Source organism: Musa acuminata, chromosome BXJ2-1, assembly GCF_036884655.1.
Source record: "Musa acuminata AAA Group cultivar baxijiao chromosome BXJ2-1, Cavendish_Baxijiao_AAA, whole genome shotgun sequence".
Taxonomy (NCBI): domain Eukaryota; kingdom Viridiplantae; phylum Streptophyta; class Magnoliopsida; order Zingiberales; family Musaceae; genus Musa; species Musa acuminata.
The window spans coordinates 5057501-5075432 of NC_088338.1; the positions used below are offsets into that span (position 1 = coordinate 5057501).

At 35.5% G+C, this 17932-nt stretch overlaps 2 protein-coding genes across 4 annotated transcripts in view; both read left to right on the forward strand.

Annotated features, from left to right (window-relative positions):
- Positions 1-6158, forward strand: part of LOC135598556 (GDP-mannose transporter GONST1-like) — an 8282-nt gene extending 2124 nt beyond the window's left edge. For all 3 annotated transcript variants that reach the window (XM_065092564.1, XM_065092566.1, XM_065092565.1), the window contains 8 exons: positions 952-1183; positions 1261-1400; positions 1577-1706; positions 2122-2220; positions 3101-3255; positions 4595-4711; positions 5608-5705; positions 5799-6158. In XM_065092564.1, coding sequence (XP_064948636.1) covers positions 952-1183; positions 1261-1400; positions 1577-1706; positions 2122-2220; positions 3101-3255; positions 4595-4711; positions 5608-5705; positions 5799-5857 — 1030 coding nt within the window. In that variant the 3' untranslated portion in view covers positions 5858-6158. The remainder of the gene's footprint in view (positions 1-951; positions 1184-1260; positions 1401-1576; positions 1707-2121; positions 2221-3100; positions 3256-4594; positions 4712-5607; positions 5706-5798) is intronic.
- Positions 6159-7178: 1020 nt separating this feature from the next.
- Positions 7179-17621, forward strand: LOC103983672 (protein disulfide-isomerase). The gene is made up of 11 exons (XM_009400931.3): positions 7179-7502; positions 8305-8335; positions 8440-8724; positions 8810-8998; positions 9162-9287; positions 10528-10665; positions 10760-10879; positions 11568-11685; positions 14173-14285; positions 15943-16142; positions 17350-17621. The coding sequence occupies exons 1-10, from the start codon at positions 7294-7296 to the stop codon at positions 16135-16137; spliced, it is 1524 nt and encodes a 507-aa protein (XP_009399206.2). The 5' UTR covers positions 7179-7293; the 3' UTR covers positions 16138-16142; positions 17350-17621.
- Positions 17622-17932: the final 311 nt, after the last annotated feature.

The window sequence follows — 17932 nt, forward strand, 5'->3', positions numbered from 1 at the left end:
TCAATCAGCTTGACAACTGCTGAATCTCATCTTCACAGTTGATTTATAATCGTTCTTATTGCAGTTTAAACTTTAGTTGAACTGAGTGTCTCAAAGTACTAAAAGCACAACCTGAGTACGAGGAAGTAATAAAAAAATTTATTCCTTTACTACATTCCTAGTTCTGTGATCTACTTAGGCTCCAGTCTTTGTAACTGGATTCATATTTTTTGTCATTTGCAACTTGGTTTTTTTGTTATGTTGCTTGTCTACTTTGTATGAGATGGGGTCTTCTATTTTGAGTGTATCTAGAATATAGAGGATGGGTTGTTCATCATGTTAGATAAGAAAAATTCTACTTCATGGTTGATTACTGTAGGGTTCACACTAGAAGTGTTGGATTTTGTTGTATTTAATTATATCACTTTGAATCTCATCGTCGCAGCTTCCTAGTTGATTAATATTGTACTTTATCACAGTTAAACTTTAGAAACAAGCATCACAAATTAATAAAAGCATAAGCTGGTAATATAGTACCTATATTGCCTTGTCCTTTTTAGTCCTAGTATTTTTATCTATTAATGCTCAAATCTTTGTAACTGGATCCATACTTTGAGTCATATGCAACTTGTTTATTTCTCATTTAACATGTCTAGTTCGCATGAGATTGATTCTTTTATTCCAAGTGCATCTGAAATATAGAGGATGAATAATTTTATTATATTAATACAGACAAAGAAAGTCTAATTTTCACCAGGTTTATTGTACAGTTCCCTTTGAAGCCTTTTCAACATTTGTACATATAGCTATGAATCAGTTTGGCAACTGTAGAACAACTTTGCCTGTTTTGTCTCATTTCATTTAGCATATGTTAAGTTGCCTCTCTCTCTTTTTGTGATTGTATCCATTAATCTATATGATAAGTCTGCTAAATTTCTCTGTCTTTCTAAAACACCTTATTTTCATCTATAGGTCTTTATCTGGTGCAAAATCTTTCTGTGATGATGAGATGGACTTGGAAGATGGTAAAGTTGAAAAAGACAGAGTTAAGACTTTACGCTGCTACCGACCTATAAAGTTACATAATCAATCTCTTCTATCTGGTCTTGCATACTGCATATCATCATGCAGCATGATACTTGTTAACAAGTTTGTGCTCTCAGGCTATGATTTTAATGCTGGAATATCATTAATGGTTTACCAGGTGCATTAGCAATCTATGTTTTGTTTTGTGCTTCTAAACACCGTATATGTAGTTTGATGCCTTTTCTTTGTTTGCAGAATCTTGTTTCAGTACTTGTAGTCTCCATCTTGAGGATATTTGGTGTAATATCAACAGAACCACTCACATGGAAATTAGTTAAAGTATGGTTTCCAGTTAATGTTATATTTGTTGGGATGCTCATCACAAGCATGTTTAGGTATGTCAGTGTTGTATCTTTGTTCAAGTACTTGAAATATATACTGTTGAGATTTGTTATTTTCATAGTTTTAAACCACAATTTCATCGTATATATATGTATGAAATCCTACTCTCCTATTAGTGGATATTTCTATTTATCTAATGTTGCTGAAGGAGTGCTTGTTATATTTGCAGCTTAAAATATATCAATGTTGCAATGGTAACAGTTCTCAAGAATGTCACCAATGTCATTACTGCTCTAGGGGAAACATACCTCTTCATGAAGCATCACGACAAGAGAGTTTGGACAGCCCTATTCCTAATGGTATTCCGTATGAAATATAGAAAATTCAGCATATAATGCAAGGAAAGAAATTTCAAATTTTATATGTAGTTCCTTGATTTGGTAGCATTAATAAATAGTGTATACATCTGATTAGACAAGTGTTCTTTGGCAACTGTGTCAAACGAAATATAGAATAAAGGAATATTTTCATTGCACACATTGTTTTTTGGAATCTAATACATAAATATTGCAAACAATGGTTAAGTGCAAATTACTAGATCATTCTGGCTGCTGTTCAACATTTTCATTTAGCTAATTAGCATCACGATCATTCATATAAAATAGTTCTAGGTATTTCATTTCCTGAAAATTAGGAGGTTGATCTTTAATCTGTTCTGAAGGACATTGATTAAAATTTAATTCCCTGATGTTTAACTTATTGTCTTCTTTACAGATAATTTCCGCATTTTCAGGAGGGATGACTGATCTCTCCTTTCATGCAATTGGCTATATATGGCAGACCTTAAATTGTTTTCTGACAGCATCTTATTCGGTCAGTTCCTTACATGCTTTCTTTTCTCATCACATGAAAAAATCAGTATTTGTTCTATATGTGAAAGATCACACATGAAATGACATCTTTTATTTACTTTCTATCTTAATCCAAAAACATATTGTTTGAAAGTTTTGAATAGTTTTTCAATGTGTATAAGCATGACGGACTTATAGTGGCAAAAATCCTTCCTCATACATATTCTTTTCAGCCTAAGACTTCACAATTTTGTTTGGAATTCGGATATTTAGATGAATGCTTGGGCTTATAGAAAGATAAAATAAGAATTATATTTCAATTTTGGACACTGAAAAGTGAAGACAGTTGCAATCAAGGATAAAATGAAAGAAAACTACTTCAGGTGCTTTGGACCTATTCTAAGGAGACCTACAAATGCAGTAATTAAGTTGGGTGAGTGAATTCATACAGTTGTTGCAAGGAGGGAGAGGCCTTAAAAGATAATAATGGCAACAATGAGGGATATTAGATATCTTTGTTTGACTAGAGACATTGCCCTCGATGGAACTCAAATGACCCTGATGTTGGGGCCATTTGAATGCACATTAAGGGATTAGTAGACTCCTTGAGTCCTTGAAATGTGGAAAGCTTCTATTCAACACTCATACTCCTTGTTATGTAGAAAGCCTGCATAAGACTCATGTATCACAAGGCATATTCATGCTTATTTGAAAAAAAATATTTGGATACCTATATGGAGGGTAATTATGCATTTTGTTTGACTTATGTTGGTATCAGTTTATTAATGCTGACCTATGTAACTTGTTGGCCCTATTTATAAAAATAAAAGTTGAAAAGTCTACTGCAGTCTGACAAATCTTTCTTGATATGTATGGCTGACAAATATCCTTCTATATCTCAGTTAACACTAAGACGAGTCATGGACACTGCAAAGCAAGTCACTAAATCTGGGAAGTTGAATGAGTTTTCAATGGTTTTGCTCAATAATACCCTTTCTCTGCCTTTGGGACTTCTTCTTATATTTGCTTTCAATGAAGTTGACTACCTTTATAAAACGTGAGTAATCTATTCAACTTGATTTCTAACGTTTACATCATCTTCAGCAGTAATTTTAACATATGCTGCTTCCACTCTTATTTCTCGAACATGATTTCTTTTTACAATTTTATGCTGTTTGTTCAAAACATTGGAAAACAAATACCGAATCTTTATTAATGGCACTTCGTTTAAATTTAAAGGTCTACTCACCATCAATATCAATGATGATTTATTGGTGGTAACCTCTCGTTTTGGCTGAAATTTACCATTCCAATGAGGGAACGACAGCCAAAAACAGTTGTTTTAAGTATACATATCAGCACATTAACTGGCAGTTGAATATATTAATTTGAGTAACAGTACTTCTCTGTTATTAGGAAAAAAAGAGGTGATATACCAAATCAGAAGAATGGGGTGATTTTGTCATTTCTATGTACTTCACCCCTTTCCCTTTGTGCCCTCTATCTGTTGAATTGCAATTTTACCATGATTGCAACTTGAACTATAGTTGAGTTGTCAACTGCCACAAGCAACAGAGACACCCAATGTATGAGATAAGTGGATACAACCTGCCGGACACTCTCGTTGGCTCATTACATATCAGTCTTTTGGAGATCGACCAAGTGGTTCTTTCTTTTTGTTTTCTTCTTTGTTTTTTCTTTCTTCTTCCCTCATGCTTATTAGTATTATATACTTTTCCAAATGCTGTCATTGGACAAGTGTTGGCACCGCCTACACTGTCACATTGTTTTGGAGACTGGTTAGCTACATCAGGGACACGTACTCTACCTCAGCAGTGAGGTCTTGGAGGTCGACAAGGAGATACAAAAAAAGTTATACAAATATGTACTTGGTGACAAATGCACAAATATGCAGAAGGTAGGAAAATGATTGTGTCCAGTGTTACAATGTAAATCATTTTGCCTGCAAATTTATGTTAGATCAAAAAGTTCTAAATTATTGATTGTAAAAAGTAGTGGAAATGGATCGAGTTAGTGGAAATTTTAACTCGGAAGAACTTTGAGCTGTTTCACAATCCATTCAAGTTTTTAAAATTGTTGTAATGGAAAGTAAGTGATCCCTATAATACTCTAATTGTAAGAAACATTCCATGATACTCATTAAATGTAAAGTCCTTTTCTGAATGGAGCTAGATATGTGACCTTGGAGGTAGATTATCTTTCTTTCTCTGCTCTTTTCACTGCTTCATTTATTTATAACCTTAAATGACTTTGTAGCACTTTGACAATTTCATCAGAAGATAATATTGTTCTCTCTCTTTCATGATTGTTTGGAAAGGAAGCAATATTGTTGTTTCTATCTTGATGGGCTTATGATTTCGCTAGTGAATTTTCAGGCCACTTTTGAAGATGCCTATGTTTTGGTTGGTGATAACTTCAAGTGGTTTTTTGGGTCTTGCTATCAGCTTCACTTCACTGTGGTTCCTTCATCAGACAGGTGCAACCACATACAGGTATGAACACTTTTTTAGTTGTCAAATAAATTCTATTGCACTTTCTCCTGTTTTCGATTAAGTCCATCCTTAGCCACCATAATGAATCTCTGCATATTCATTGGACTAGCATAAGAATATTTTGGCCTTCACTTTTGTATTTTTGCCTATTTTATAGAAGATTCAGATGAAATGTGCTATCAGCAGCATGTTCTTCCATTTTAGCTTTCTTATTATGATGATTCTTGGAAGCATACTGTTGTGCTAGAACTTGAGTTGCCAAGTCTAAAACAAGCATACTGTTCTGCCCAATGATTAGTAGATTTCATCGAATCCAGTCTAAAGCTATTCTTGAGCTTGTTTTATCAGTCTACTATTGCTCTGTTTTTAGCATAAGGGCAATATAGAAGATGGAGAACAAGTTCCAAGTACACCTGTCAACACATCAGCCATTATCTAAAGCTGGTTTGTGTATTTCAAAGGTAAATGCCATCACGTATCATAATCTCAAGTCACACATTCTGTGGTTGCTAAGTAGGAGTGAGTTCTATCTGAAGGCCCCAAGTCAAGCAATGTGCAAGTTGCTTACTAGGAAATAGGAATAACATTTCTCTAACCGCTCATGTCCATTGTAAAAGCTAACATCCTAGACAAACACGAATACCTAGAAATGTTGGTAAATTGGCTTTAAAAGACAATTGCATCACATGTAAAATGATAGTATTGAAATGGTTGTGTTGCTACATCACTTGAATGAGCCATGATTTTTTTTCTGCATACAATTTGTTTGTAGGTATTTAAGGACTGGATTTGGCCATTTCTTTTCTGAAAATTAACAATTGAACATTATGGTGATATTTGTACAAATTTTCAAATATGCTGAGCAAAACTTATCAATCAATGTGTGGCTTTTACAGCCTTGTAGGGTCGCTTAATAAGATTCCTCTTTCAATTGCTGGGATCCTTCTTTTTAAAGTCCCAACCAGCTTGGAGAATTCCTTGAGTATTCTCTTTGGTAGGTTTCCTTTATTTTGCAACTATGCTTTGGTTTGAGTGTATACACATATATGTGCTTATTTAATGGTTATGTTTAAAACTGCTTCCGCAGGCCTCTTAGCAGGAGTATTCTTTGCTAAAGCAAAATTGCAGGACCGATCTCAATCCTGATGCAGAGAAAGATGCTTTACATGAACACACCTTCAGTCTGAGAAAGACTTATGCTGGATGATTGATGTAGTGGAAATGCAACCCATCATAACAGAGTGAAGACGTTATTAAGGAGAGTGAACAAATTAATCATACAAGTTATGATGGCAAACTCATCAAGCCTTCATGTGACATTCTTGACATGTAAATGATTCTTCTTCATAAAGGAGAAGATGTTTGACGACTATCTTGTCATTTTACATATTGTATCAGGAACACTTATTGTCGGTCCAATACAGAGGCATGTTGGATGGATGATTAATTTTTTGATTCAGCAGGTAGAGCAGGATTAGTGCTTCATAGACACAAGCCAGTGTAGCCAAAGACTGCCTACCGTCCTTCTCAAGAACAAGCAGGTTCAACCGAGTACAAAGTAGGTCCACTGTTTTTATGTGATAAGGATTCCCTGTTGGCAAACTAAATTTACATGCGCATGTACATTTAGCATATGCTTACAAAGCATGCGTCATATCATGTTCCACAATGTCCACTGAGTAGCTAGTAAGATTGTTCTGTAGGTCATGATGGATATAGTCATCAGTTGAGGTTCCTATTCACCATTGTGCTGAAATGCTGATTGTTAAGCTAAATATGAGGAGAAGAAAGCAGCAGGTTTTGAAATCTGTTTCCCCATATTTTAAGCATCCTCGTGATGATGCACATTGAAGATATAGTGAAGAATTTATTAGTTGGATTTGACAACTGTTTGATACAAGTAGCCATTTTGACAAATTTTATGCAGATGATGTTCTGGCGCTATTCAAGATTAACTAAAAACCTGCATCCACAAATTTTATTTCTTGGATGGTATTTGATGTTCTTGTTCCAAATCCTACCTGTGGCTCTCTACTCCACATGGAAACTCCATGACAATTCATCCATTTGAGCAGCAGCTTAGCAAGGTTGAGTTATTTTAAGTTCTAAAACACTTCATAATCAAGAACAGAGTAGTTGCTGTAATCGTCTCGATTCAAAGTATCTTCCATAAAGCTCTTATCTTTGTAAAAGAATATTAAAGAGATATCAACTTGTAGAACTGTCTCACTACCCTTTCTTTTAATCCATGATACAATCCATATATATATATATATATATATATATATCTTATCTTTTTACCAGCACTGTCGTGTTTTGTAGGAGACACCGAATCCCGTGGACTCGTGGGTGAGCACGTGTCTTATATATTTATAGAGACACAGTTCTGTCTTATCTTGTTGCCAAAACTTTCGTGTTTTGTGGGAGACACCGGATCCCGTGGACTCGTGGGTGAGCACGGGCATCATTCTTATACAACGGTCGCGTTTTTTACTTCGTAATCTCTACCACATGAATCACTCGACCACATTATATATTTAATTGGGAGGGCGAGAAAGTCCATAGTCTTCTGTCTCTCTTCCATGGCCACTTCCAGGGTTTGGATCTCGGCGGCGTGCCTTGCCCTCCTCGTCTTCCCCTCCCTCCTCTCGCCTGCCCTAGCGGAGGAGGAAGAGGAGGCGGCAGCGGCGGCTGAGTCCGAGCCCTCGTTCGTCCTCACCCTTGACCACTCCAACTTCTACGACACCGTCGCCAAACACCCCTTCATCGTCGTCGAGTTCTACGCTCCATGGTAATCCCGTCGCTTCCCCTCTCTTGTCACCGCTCGTAGCACAGTGGATCTGTTGTAGGACATGGTCACGAGTTTTCTTGAGCTTGGATCCCTCAAAGCAGATCCGCGATCCCTTGAGATGCTTGATTTATCTTTCCTGGTCATGGAACTTCTCTTTCCGCCTCCATCCATGTGTCCAATTGTGGAGGTGCGGCGGCTACGAAGTGGTTGACTTTGGCCGTTCTTGATGCTACATCGTGCATGGGCTGTGCTATTAGGAGATTATTTCTTTTTTTAACAAGGATTTGACGATTGACATATGTTATACAACTCCTGGTAGTTGTCTCAGAGATCTAATTTGTGTAGCCGTTCCTTTTGACGTGGATCAGATCGGGATTATTACTTTCCGCTTCTTGGTTCTGAGATCAATCTGTTAATATTTTAGATCTCAAAATTCATAGCACCATATGCTGTGCCGAATAAGCATTTGTTATATCTACCTGTCCTGTGTTCACTGATGTGCTTCTGTTGCAAGGACTTGCTTGGTATTCCATAACTTGACAGAGTTAGTCAAGTAAGTGGTTGCACTGACTGGTGCAAACTGAGATTGTATGGTTTCCGAGAGTAGAAAGAGTTACCAACTTAAGGTTCAAATACATTTTCTCCAGCCATTTTGATGTAAACTTGGATCAGGACAGTTTAATATATTAATTTCAAAGCTTACCTGCTATTTGTAGTTCATACATGACATATACACAGTTATCTTTAGCTTTTCTCTGTTTTCTTTCCTGATCTGGAAATATTTTTATGTTTTTCTTGATAGGTGTGGTCATTGTAAGAGGCTCGCTCCTGAGGTATAGTTTCCACAACATAACTGAGGGCAATTTCTTTTAACTAATTCAACACAAAAAATAAACAATCATAATTTTCCTGATTGTTCTATGTTTTGTGCATGTAGTACGAGAAGGCCGCATCGGTATTGAGTAAAAATGATCCTCCAGTTGTTTTAGCTAAGGTTGATGCAAACGAAGATGTAAACAAAGAACTTGCATCAAAATATGAAGTCAAGGGCTTCCCTACACTCAAGATTTTCAGGAATGGAGGGGATATCATCCAAGATTATAAAGGTCCTCGGGAGGCTGATGGAATAATTGAATACTTGAAGAAACAAGCTGGCCCTGCATCTGCTGTAATTAAATCCTCAGAGGATGCTAGTAACCTAATTGTTGATAAGATCTTTATTGTAAGACATCCAGTTATTTTGTTCCATTTTCTCTTTTGTATCTCTGCCATACTTGCTGTCTCTCAAACTGGTTACCATCTTATAGGTTGGTATATTTCAAGAATTTTCTGGGGAAGAATTTGAAAATTACATCAAGGTTGCTGAGAAGTTAAGGACAGAATATGATTTTGGTCATACATCAGAGGCCAAACTACTTCCACGTGGGGATCCAACAGTAAAACTACCAGTAGTTAGGCTGTTTAAGCCTTTTGATGAACTTTTTGTTGATTTTAAGGTGATTTTGGAAACCCAGTTATGATTTTTTTATCTGACTGCTGTTGAGAACTCAAGTATGTGTATACATAATAAGTCCTAGTCAATATGATCATTGTCTTTTAATTGCCCTACTGTGTAAAATTCATTTGTGCTGATACAGTAACTTCTGGCATCCCTTGCAGGATTTTGATGTTGATGCTCTGGAGAAGTTTATCGAATCTGCAAGTATTCCGGTTGTCGCTACTTTTGACAAGGATCCAAGCAATCACCCTTTCCTTATAAAGTTCTTTAACAGTCCTAATAGCAAAGTAAGAAGCAGATTTGTATTTGTTCTTCCCATTTACTCCATTTTTACTACCTGTATTCATGCCAAGGATTCAAGTTCCTGTCTCAGACCATACCTGTCTTTGGTTGCATCGGTATGGGACTGGTAAATACCAACACAGTTGCACATGGTACACTAGCATACCAATCAGCACGGACCAAAGAGAGAGGGAGAAAAGGAGTGGAGGAGAGAAGAAGGTCAGGGGCAGTGGAGAGGAGAGGACTATTGTTGACAGTCAATAGTCCTCTTGGAAGCTGTTTTGGCTGTCAACAGCAGCACTTTTGACAGGCTGTCCAGCTTAAAAATAGTTAAAAGAATTTGAAAAAGACCAGTTTGACAGCCAGGAGATGCCAAAAGGCTATCTAGATTTTTTTAAAAAATAAAAAATACCAGTTTTGAACTGTGTGAAAGTGTCTGGTCTGCGTATCAATTCCTAGTCGGAATGGTAAATACTGGTTGGTATGTACCGATCCGACTAGTTTTTTGAAGCTTGATTCAAGAAACATTCAAAATGATACTTTGAACAACCATATTCCTGCCCTATGCAAGCAATAAACATATTATATTGATGAAGAAAAATTAAAAGCATTAGGATGATAATGGTATATTAAATATTGCATATCATGTTCTTTTTTCCTAATTCATTTTGGTTCTTGATTTTCTTGGCATCTTTGTCATTGTAGATGTATAAAAATAGTGTTGAATACTTGTGTATTTTGAAATTTTACATCCATAAGTCCTATGGGTATGCTACTGCAGTTAAATTGTTCCCGCATGCATGTGGAAATTGCAGCCAACTCCACAACTGTGGGTGTGTTTCTTGGTTTTTCTGTTTGGAAGTACAGGGCTTTTTTTCTATTTGCCTATGTTGAAGTTGTGATAACTATGATCCCTATTCTGCAAAACATGCTTATTTAGTATTTGTTATTTTTCTTCAATATGACAGCAGTGTTCCATCAAATTCTCTCTGATAGTTAGAGGTAGTTGCTTATAATTCTCTATAATAGTTGTCACCGTTAACCATCTAGATGCAGTTGGAGAATTCACATTTTCTGACTGAGGGGGTGTTTTTTCAATGTTCTTTTAGAAAGCACTTAACTGTAGTATGTTGCTTTATTCATGTATTCAGATTCCTTCTTTGTTGGATATTGTAGCTCAAAAATTTTAACATTATTTCTCCTGTGGATATTTTCTTACTTCTATTGGTATATCGCAATCCATAGGCTATGCTTTTTATGAACTTCAGTGGTGAAAATTTTGATGCATTCAAGTCTAAGTTACATGAGACTGCTGAGAATTACAAGGGGAAAAACATAAACTTCTTAATTGGTGACCTTGATGCCAGTCAAGGTGCCTTCCAGGTTTGTTCTGGTGGCCATTTTTGTCTTTATCTTCTTTTGGCATCTCCTTATTATTCCTATTAATTATGTCTTCCACATGATATAAACTCAACAGTATTTCGGCCTAAAGGAAGAACAGGTGCCTCTCATTATCATTCAAGAAAATGATGGCAAGAAGTATCTTCAACCAAAAGTCAGCCCTGATCAGATTGCTACATGGGTGAAGGACTACATAGTATGTTACAGATTGTCCTTTTGCTTGATATTTGCAATGATACATGGGTGAACTCAGCATCTTCTGATATCATTTTACCATTGTAGATCTCATCTTATCTAGGTTGTCCATGCTCATAGAGGTTGACATCTTTATGTGTAGTAGTGTCATAACCATGATGCAAGTATGCAGTTATATGTTTGGTTCATGCACCTTGGAATTAGAGCTGAAATGACAATATGTCTGTTTCATAAACCCTAGTGCTGATCAAGATTAAAATAGGGTACAACAAGAATATTGAATTTTCCCATGAGAGTATTTTTTTTTAATATTATAGTTACTTTAAAACATATGATATATCTGAAGGTAACAATGAACAAAAGTATTGTGTATAAAGTTTTTATGGGATGTCAAATCCCCTCAAAAGAGAATTTAGAATCCTTCGAAAATGAAATTTCAAATCCCATTTGTTCAAACAAAAACTAGGAATGATAATCACTCACTACCATTCCTTTCCGGTTTCCAAATCCAAGAACCAAACGTCACGTAAGTTGATAACAAGGTAGGGGATTTTGGTTATACGATAAGTTATGATTCTGTTTCCGGATACAATAACAAAATTGCCACCTGAATGAAATTTTAGGGACTAGACTATTTGAAATGTTTTGACTATCCAACGATGGCATTTGATTTTGCTGCATGTATGCAGGATGGTAACTTAAAGCCTTACAGAAAATCAGAGCCAATACCTGAAGTTAACAATGAGCCTGTCAAAATTGTGGTGGCTGATACTCTCCAAGAAGTAGTTTTTGGCTCTGGAAAGAATGGTTCGTTCTTATCCTAAACTCACACCTTTAATTAGCTTGAATTGTTGGACTTGTTGATTTATAATTTAGTTGGCCTAGCTATTTGATGTTAAAATTCTTTTGTTGCATATTTTCTAACTGATTCTAGAATCATAGAACCATTGGTGAAGCTTCTATTTTCCTTACAAAAGTAGTTGCAATAATTTGTGGTGGATGATTTTGGGAAAGTGACTGAGGTCAGAAGGTTGTCATATTAGATTACCAAGGAACATATTATGGTTGTAATTATTTATGACCTGCAGAACTGGTAACTTATTAAGTTTGAATTTGTTGTCTTAATTGGCTGGCCTCAAGATTTAGATACTTCTTAGCAAGGTTCGCAATATCGTACCGTACCGGTATTTCGATCTGGGCTCGGTACCGGTACGGTACGGTATACTGAGCGGTACAGGTGTGCTGAGTACTGTAGCACGCTGCAGTGCTACAGTGCACCACTACAGTGCTACAGTGCACTCGGACCGGTAACAGGCGGTCTGCGTACCGACAACCTATCGGACTGGTACGTACCGCCCATATCGGGCGGTACAGTTCGGTACTGTAGACACTGCTTCTTAGATCGATGTTGGACACAGTTATTAGTAAGGAAAATTAGTGAATTGATTGAAGATTTTTGAAGTTGTAATTATGGAGTATAGTCCTTGAAAAATTTTCACATAGTTATAATAATTTTACCACAAGGTGCTTGCTTCAAATTTTAACATAGTCATAATAATTTTACTACAAGATGCTTCATGGTCTAGCATAGATTGGCAAAAAATGTAGCTTAGATTCATGCAGACCTTGCTTAGATCTGCAAGGAACAATTAGATATGTTAAAATCTAGCCTAGATCCATGCATATCTAGCCTACTTTGGTAAAAGTCAAGCATAGGTCCATTTATATATAGCCTAGATTCATTCAGATCTAGCATAGATATGCATGGATCATGACTTGAATCTTGCAGATTTAGGCTTCACTTTTGTATATCTAAGTTAGATCCTCCAAAATCAAGGCTTAATCCATGTGGATTTGGAGTCTGGACTAGGTCTAAATGGACATAGGCTAGATTTTCATGGATTGAAGTTAGCTCCACATGGATGCTGCTTAGATTTTTGCTGATCTAATCTAGATCCACGAAGATCTGATCCTTGTAGATCTAGGCTCAAGTCATGACCCTCATGGATCTAGGATAGATTTGCATGATTCAAGTCTTGATTCTTTCAGATCTTGTTTCGATCTGCAAGTTTCAAGATGATCCTTATGGATCTAGTCTCAATCCATTAAAGAAAACACCTAGATCCTAATCGAGATTCGTGAAATAATCGTTTTACGAGATAAGAAATCTATTCCTAACAAACTAGGAAGTTATTAAATTTGAAAGATAAGGTTTGGGTACAAGATAAGAAATCTATTCCTGTACTTCTTGCATCGAACTAAAAAGTGATTAAATTGAAAGATAAGGTTCGCGTTTACTTATTTTTGGAGAAACCTTGGTTCGGACCTCAAGATTGAGGCTTTAATTTGTTGAGATTGACTAATTTTGAGAAATCTGCTATTTGGGTGGATACTGTAAGTTGGGTGGGAACTTGAGAGGGATTGAAGAGGAATGAAAGAGGAGAGGATAGAGGGGAAATGGCAGGTTAAAAAGGTTACATTATTCAAAAAATATTTTTATTGACAAAATTATCGCACTCACAAGGGCAACAAAATGAACACTTGGAGGCCTTGCTTTTTATGTCCTTTGATTTGTAGATGTCCTTTTCATAGAATGAATAACATATTTGATTACAATAAGGCATCTTATTGCTTTATAAGGTCATGATTTTGCACACCTGGATATGATTTCTAGATGTATTATAACCTTTCTTCATAAAAGACCTTTAAATTTGATCAGGTTTCATTTCCCTGAAGAACATGTCCCATTTAAGTCCATATCTTAAGGGAATAATTTCTTTTGGTGTGACCGCTACACATACATGATTTGTTTTGTGGAAGAAGAATAAGACACACACACACACACACACACACATATATATATATATATATATATATATATATATATATATATATATATATATATATATATATATATATATCGGTCCCAAACATTTTAATTCACTATGCTAGAATATATATCTAAGCCATTGGATCATGTTTTTAGATTAAGCAAACATAGAGCTACTTGAAGTGTGTTATATAGCCTTGTGTCTTTCAATTAGACAAATTTTGTTGAAGCTGCTATTTACAGAGTATCATATGCTATAGTTGTTTAGGAAGATGCTATTTTATAAAAGAAACATTATTTTTATCAAAAGATACGTCACAAAAAATGTTTGCCTCTACGACGCCCACCCTTAAACTGAACAATATGATTTATAATTAATTCATAAACTCTTTAAATCAGATGTTTATTATGATTCTTTGCACAATTTCTGATTTTTTCTTAATCCCTGATATTATGTCTTGCAGTTCTGCTTGAATTTTATGCACCTTGGTGTGGGCATTGCAAGAAACTAGCACCTATTTTAGATGAAGTGGCCATCTCATTTGAAAATAATGCAGATGTGATCATTGCAAAGATGGTAACCTTCTTATTTATATTATGCTTCTGATTTGGGATATTGTGACATGACAACTACTTACAAATCTTCATTATTTATATATTTTTCTTATCCTTATTTTTGGTTCTCATATGAAACATCATGGTGACTAGACAGTGTTACGATCCACAATCAATAAGGTTACATTGTCATAATGAATTAGAATTTGAACTAACTTCAATGTGGTAGCCTAACCAAGGTTTTAAATAAACAGTCTTACCCCAGTGAGCATTAGGATATGTTTCATTGCATGAGGGGCAACAAATATATGACAAGGATATTAATATATTATTGACATATATCTGAATGGATTTTAGGATAAAAAGATCTAGAATTGCGAGGATAATGCAGTGTAAAGTTTCAAGGCATATTATTGTGCTAAGGTCTCTTGGAGTTTTAAGTGTTGGGTGCTAGACTGATTGCATGCACTGTTGAAGCAAGGGACAAAAGCTTAGTAACATATTAAATAATTTTAAAATTAGCAAATCTACAATTAGATATAATATCATTACTAATATCTAAACAGTCAAAAAATATTTGGCTCATTAGCTTAAGCTTCATACGGTAACATGGATGGTGAAAAAAAAAGAAGAAAATAGCAGAGAGACAACATATTAGTAAATGACGAAACAGATGCAAATAAGAAAGAAATGAAGAATGGAAAAGATGAGGACAATGAATTAATATTTCAAAACTTGATAATTTAATCTATCTTACCTTTTCAATAAAGTAAGGAATTCTTTACTGCGTAGCCTTCTTTTTTCAAAGAGCTGATTTTTTTCTCTGTGCTGAACTTTTAGTCATTTAAGAAATAAAAAAACTGATATGATATCCAGCATCGCATAGATAATATAGCATGAGTTTTGGGGTTTTGACTTTTGTAGCTGGTGGCTGCCGAATTTTGACTTTTCCACACTTCCTATACTTCCCCACATCCCAACGAGTCCTAGACTTCCTCATGACATCATCCATAAATGTGGAAACCTACCTTTACTGCACATCTCAGTTAATTGGATTCACAACCTGGGTAGCTCAAACTTGTTATTGTTTTTCTAATATAAATCAGATTTCTTTAACAGGTATTGTGGTATAGAATCAGAATATAATCCACTGGATTAGGAGGGATTTTTTTGAAATAAAAATCAATTGGTGATGTTTTGATCGTGTATATGGGTTGCTTGTTAATTCATATATACTAAATTACTTTGCAATTCCATGCAGCCATAAATATGTAATGTTTTTCTGTAGCACCGCTGTATTTTTTATGTTGAGACCTCCCAACACCCTTGCATTTTTCACTCACCTGGTATGAAGGACTTGGGCCATCCATGTTTGCACCAACTTTTTGTTGATGGAACCATGGTCCTTCCCTCACCTCGTCTCCGGCCTCTGGTCTATCTATTGTCTTGAATTTTTAATTGTCTGTTTCCTACATACCGTTTAAGTTAAAAAATAATTTCAAGTTGGGACATTTTGCTCCTAGTGTTTATGCTTACATAATGCTATTGTTTCCACTTATCAGATTCTTTACATGTAGTTTTGTTTGCCTATTCTTATTTCTCACTGTGATGTGTTTCTGATAAGTGCAGTAACTGAAACATTTTTAACTCCTTTCTTTCTCTTTGTCATCGACATGTAGGACGCAACAGCAAACGATGTTACAAATGAATTTGATGTTCAGGGTTACCCAACACTCTACTTTTCATCTTCAAGTGGCAAGCTTTCACAGTATGATGGAGACAGGACAGCAGAGGCTATCATTAACTTTGTGAAAACAAATAGTGATGCAACCAGTCAGCCTGACTCACCTCATTCTGCAAAAGATGAACTTTAATCATGGTGTGTTCTGGGACCCAATTTTCCATCGTATTTGGCATGATATTACTGAAATTGGTTGACTTGTGTTTTCTTTTTGTAAGACACTTTAGCTTTTCTAACTTTGGATCTACCATTATACTTTATGCCGCATAAAAGCCAGATATATTTCTTTCTGCTATGATATGTTGATTTCTAGCTAAAGCTGTGGAATTTTCTGGGCATTCAGGATTTTGTTTCTTCAGTAAAGGTCATTGAATTATAAGGTTAAGGTTGTGGAATAAATTAGAATCAGGTCACACCATTTTGTCTTGTTAAGGTTATAGCTTGGAAATTGGCAGAAGGAAAGGCCCGTAGCTTGTAGGTCAACTCATCGACAAAAATAAGCCATGCCTTTGTTCAAAAATTATATGCAGTTCTGCATCAACCCATGGAGACTGGCATAGAGTGTGTATTGACCTGCATAATCAGCATGATTTCATGCTTTCCTGGCCTTGTAATGATTTGCCAGTACCATGAAATATCAGTGTACTTTGAAATTCTCATTTTAATCATATAACATACACATACAATCTGATTTTTGCAGATCATGATTTAACATATAAGTCTGATAACTTGACTAATGACCGGATTGGATGAATTAGAATGTATCATCAGCCTTCATTTGTTCCATTTTTTGGCCTGATCAGATTAAATATATAATATATTACCACTCTTTAAATTTTGTTTAATTTTGTATCTATGATTATATATGAATTCAGAATTTGTTTCAATGGTGGGTTAGATGGGAAGCAAATGAATAATTCTGAGCTATAGTTGAATGGGGGCTCCGATTCTTATAATCCAAACACGGATTCTTGGACTGGTCAAAATTTTTAGGACTTGGATAGACACATTAGAATGACACATTTACTCCACTAAAGCTGCAGGAATCACCTCACGGGAACAGGGATACACGAAATGACTTGTGGTTTAGATAAATGAAAAAAAAAAGACCTGGTTGGCAAACTTTTATTTCTGTAATGCTCTCTTAGAACATTGGTCGTTCTGTACTCTGATTTTGTTAGTGGTTTGAATTGTTGGTAGTGGTTTTGTATGAATTCAACCTCCCCTTTGCATGAACCAAAGAAACGTAACCAAGTGCTATGATATTGTATTTGCTAGATTAGTTGCTTGGCTATTATTGACAATGCCATCGGGAACCGCATGCTGATGGTTCTTCTAACTGCAGGAGTCATCTTGTTAGCCGTAGAGGGAGAGGAAGACAACTGTTTCATGGAGCTCAAAGATCAGCAGAAACTATGCTACTATGCCTTAATCCAAATAGCCTAGTAATAAAAGGCATTTCTTTATGCCTGATTTTGGGTTTTATGGCAGTAAGTATGGTTAGAGAACTGTTCTATATTTAGAGGATGATGTAATTTCATGTTTTATGGCAGTAAGCATCAAACTTGTTGAGAATTTCTCAGTCGCTGAACTTACCAATCTATCATTTTGCTGACACATCTACTGTTGCTTTCTTGCTAACGTGTTGCTTCCGAGATCTTGTGGTCTTGTGTTGCGATGGCCTAATGTGGGACATGACTACATTAATTCACATTGAAGGGCTTCAAGTTTTACGTTTTTACTGCAAGCATGCCACTTTGATCCTTTTTTTGGCGTAAAAAGTTATTTTTATCGAATATTTAAAATGGCCATCAAAAGAAAGGTCTTTTTTATTATTATTATCTTTATCTGAACACCTTGATTGAATGTAATATCAGAAGTAGATAAAATTTTGGATTGATTTATAGGGTTTGATGAGTTTATTATCG

What these genes read in the sequence shown, in the direction of transcription:
- LOC103983672 (XM_009400931.3), top strand. Translation starts at nt 7,294, where the DNA reads ATGGCCACTTCCAGGGTTTGGATCTCGGCGGCGTGCCTTGCCCTCCTC. An exon ending in TTGTTGATAAGATCTTTATT is followed by an intron (nt 8,725 to 8,809) that starts GTAAGACATCCA and finishes ACCATCTTATAG; the next exon opens with GTTGGTATATTTCAAGAATT. An exon ending in TTAACAGTCCTAATAGCAAA is followed by an intron (nt 9,288 to 10,527) that starts GTAAGAAGCAGA and finishes CGCAATCCATAG; the next exon opens with GCTATGCTTTTTATGAACTT.